This window comes from Salvia splendens, chromosome 12, assembly GCF_004379255.2.
Source record: "Salvia splendens isolate huo1 chromosome 12, SspV2, whole genome shotgun sequence".
NCBI lineage: Eukaryota > Viridiplantae > Streptophyta > Magnoliopsida > Lamiales > Lamiaceae > Salvia > Salvia splendens.
The window spans coordinates 18,641,645-18,644,461 of record NC_056043.1 but is presented as its reverse complement, the minus strand read 5'-3'; the positions used below and the strand labels follow the sequence as shown (position 1 = coordinate 18,644,461).

Genomic DNA, 2,817 nt, shown 5'->3' with positions numbered 1-2,817 from the left:
CATCATATGCTCAACGGATTTGACTAATCAAATCAAATCTAAATTCCAAAACGCAATTAGGTCACACAGAAAACATGCAATTAATTCACTCATCATTTAATTCACATACTTCACGACATTAAAAGCATTAAATGCAAAAATTTTATGCTTCGCAAATTAGGGTTCCGAAAGTGGAGCGTTACATATTATGTTTCAGATTGCTTCAGGAGTGCTTCAAATGTTTACTTACAGATGCTTGATAATTCATTTCGTGCCAACTCTAACGAGGTATGTATTTTTAGGTTTACAAGCTTTTTCATTGAAAATTGTTTCGATCCTCTTCTTGGTCTAAGGTGTACGAGCTCATGGAAAGACTAGAGGCCGCATTCATCGAGTGGTTTGCACAAGGAAATCGTGGAAAAGGGAAGAAATCGTTGAGGCTAGGAGAAAAAAGGGAGAAGCACAGAATAACATTCCTCCTTGGTAAGTTTGTATGATAATGCAACCACTTGAAATTGTTGTTGGAAACGATGTATCTTCACTTGCAGGTCTATTTACAGGCTGCTCGGTAGCACTAGTGATAGCCGTTATTGTCTCAATGCATGCTCGGGATCTTCTCAATCACACGGGACGAGATGAGTACATGGAGAGCATATTTCCACTCTACAGTATGCCTACAAAAACAAACACTCCGCAGCCACCACCATTTCTTGATCATCATTGATACAACTGGTTTGGATTCATCGTCCTACACTTACTCATGTACGGGTCGAATGCCTATCTTTGGAGGCGATTTCGTGTGAACTAGTACTAGAGATGCCCACCGGTTCCGGTTCCGGCGGTTAACCGGCGAACCGGAACCGTGGCGATTTCCTCAAACCGGAACCGTCGCAATTCGAACCGCGGTCTTCAAGATTTTTCGAACCGGAACTATCACCGAACCGCCGGTTCGGGCGCGGAAACCAAGGCGTCAGGGAGGAGGCCGAGGGAAAACTTTTCATGCGTTAAAACCGGCCGGTTCCGGCGGTTAACAGCCGGTTAACCGTGAAAACCCGCGGTTAACCGCTGGTTAGGTGGCTTTCGGTGACGGCGCGGGACTCGAGGCGACATGCCGCAGCTTTTGGCATACGGTTTGTTGGCCGAACCGGCGGTTTTGCCGCCAAAACCGCCGGTTTTCCGACAAATTCAATTTTTTTTCGGATTTCAAATTCAAATTCTTCCATTTTCCCCTCATTTTTATCGATAAATACCCCCTCTATCCTCATTTACATTCACCCCACTCTTGTGTTAATAAGAGTTTCTCTCTTCAATCTCTCAATTCTCTCTCTTTGTCTCCAATTTATTATTTGTGCTATTGTGCTTCCATTTAATTACTCAAGTGCTACTTGTATATGTATTGTATCGTTGTCCGTTACAACTCAAATTCAATAAAATTGATATCATTTTCATCTTATTCGTCTTATTTCAATTTAAATTATCCATTGCCTTGTTCCAATTTATTGTATAAGTCCAAATTTCAAATTAAAAAAAAAATCGAACCGCGAAACCGCCGATTTTCGAACCGGAACTGTGTAAACCGCCGGAAAACCGGCGGTTCCGAACCGGAACCGGAACCGGAACCGAGAAATAGCCTCACGGTCCGGTTCCGACTTCGACCAAACCGGAACCGCCGGTTTTCGAACCGTGGGCAACACTTACTACCCTTCTATTATTGGATTCACAGAAGAAACAGATCTAAGCTTTAGAAAAGTGCTCCTTCTTGCTTCTGCACTATCCGTGCTCTCGTTGGCAGCTGTGCTTTCAAACCTTGACATGGAGATGGATCTCAGAACAATGAAGTATAGTACAGTTACAGAACTAGTTCCATTAACATTAGTCCTTGTAAGATTCTTGAAAAAAATAAAAATTCCACTCATCAATCTTCTTGATTAACAAGATTTTGGCTTATAAACGGTGCATTATTTGCAGCTGGTACTTCTTGTCACCTTCTGCCCTTTCAATATTCTTTATCATTCGAGCCGGTTCTTCTTCCTCCGCCATGCGTGGCACTGTGCTTCTGCTCCACTACAAAAGGTCCTTACATTCCAAAACAGTACAATCTTTCAATCAAACTTCAATTTCTTTTCTCCCTTCTCATTTCTCTGTTTTTAAATGGTTTTTAGGGAACTTTTACTGATTTCTTCTTGGAAGATCAGCTAACAAGCCAGGTTTGAATCTACTTTACACAATACCACAATTGAATAACACATTAATCTAAATTAATATTCATGTGATAAGGTTCAAGCAATCAGAAGCTTGCTTTTCTATCTCTTCTACTACACGATGGGAGATTTCACCACGAGATCAAATGCGTTTCTTAACCAGAAATTATACAAGGCTTTGTACATTGTTGTTGCAATCATCCCATCATGGTGGCGTCTTCTTCAGTGCCTTTGTCGTTTGTATGAGGAGTGTTAGTGCATGGTGTGAGCTAATTGAACAAGCTATAAAAGCTCAGGGACCTGCATGCAATTAACTATGTGGAGTTAGTTAAAACGGTTGGGATGAGAAGTGAAGCTTGTGTGTGAGGCGAGCCATCTACCGAGGAGCTGGCTCGGCTCACACACAAGCTTCACTTCGTGGATGTTTTTAAGTGAATATAGTAGATCGTCTCCTCCGTGGATGTAGGTCAATTTACGGTCGAACCACTTAAACTCCGGTGTGTTCTTCGTTCTCGTTTATCGCTTACTCGTAGTTCTTCAATACTCGATCTACCGTGATCACAAATTGGCGCCGTCTGTGGGAAGGCGATTGCGATGGCAACTGCAAAGTTTGATTTGGAGAAGTTGTAACGCCCCA

The 2,817-nt window shown here is 42.3% G+C and overlaps 1 protein-coding gene across 1 annotated transcript; it reads left to right on the top strand.

Moving 5' to 3' along the window:
- The first annotated feature begins 231 nt into the window (after window positions 1-231).
- Window positions 232-2,436, top strand: LOC121757655 (phosphate transporter PHO1 homolog 9-like). Its single transcript, XM_042153168.1, has 7 exons — window positions 232-267; window positions 333-462; window positions 528-647; window positions 1,703-1,860; window positions 1,948-2,052; window positions 2,142-2,186; window positions 2,257-2,436. The coding sequence occupies exons 1-7, from the start codon at window positions 232-234 to the stop codon at window positions 2,434-2,436; spliced, it is 774 nt and encodes a 257-aa protein (XP_042009102.1).
- Window positions 2,437-2,817: the final 381 nt, after the last annotated feature.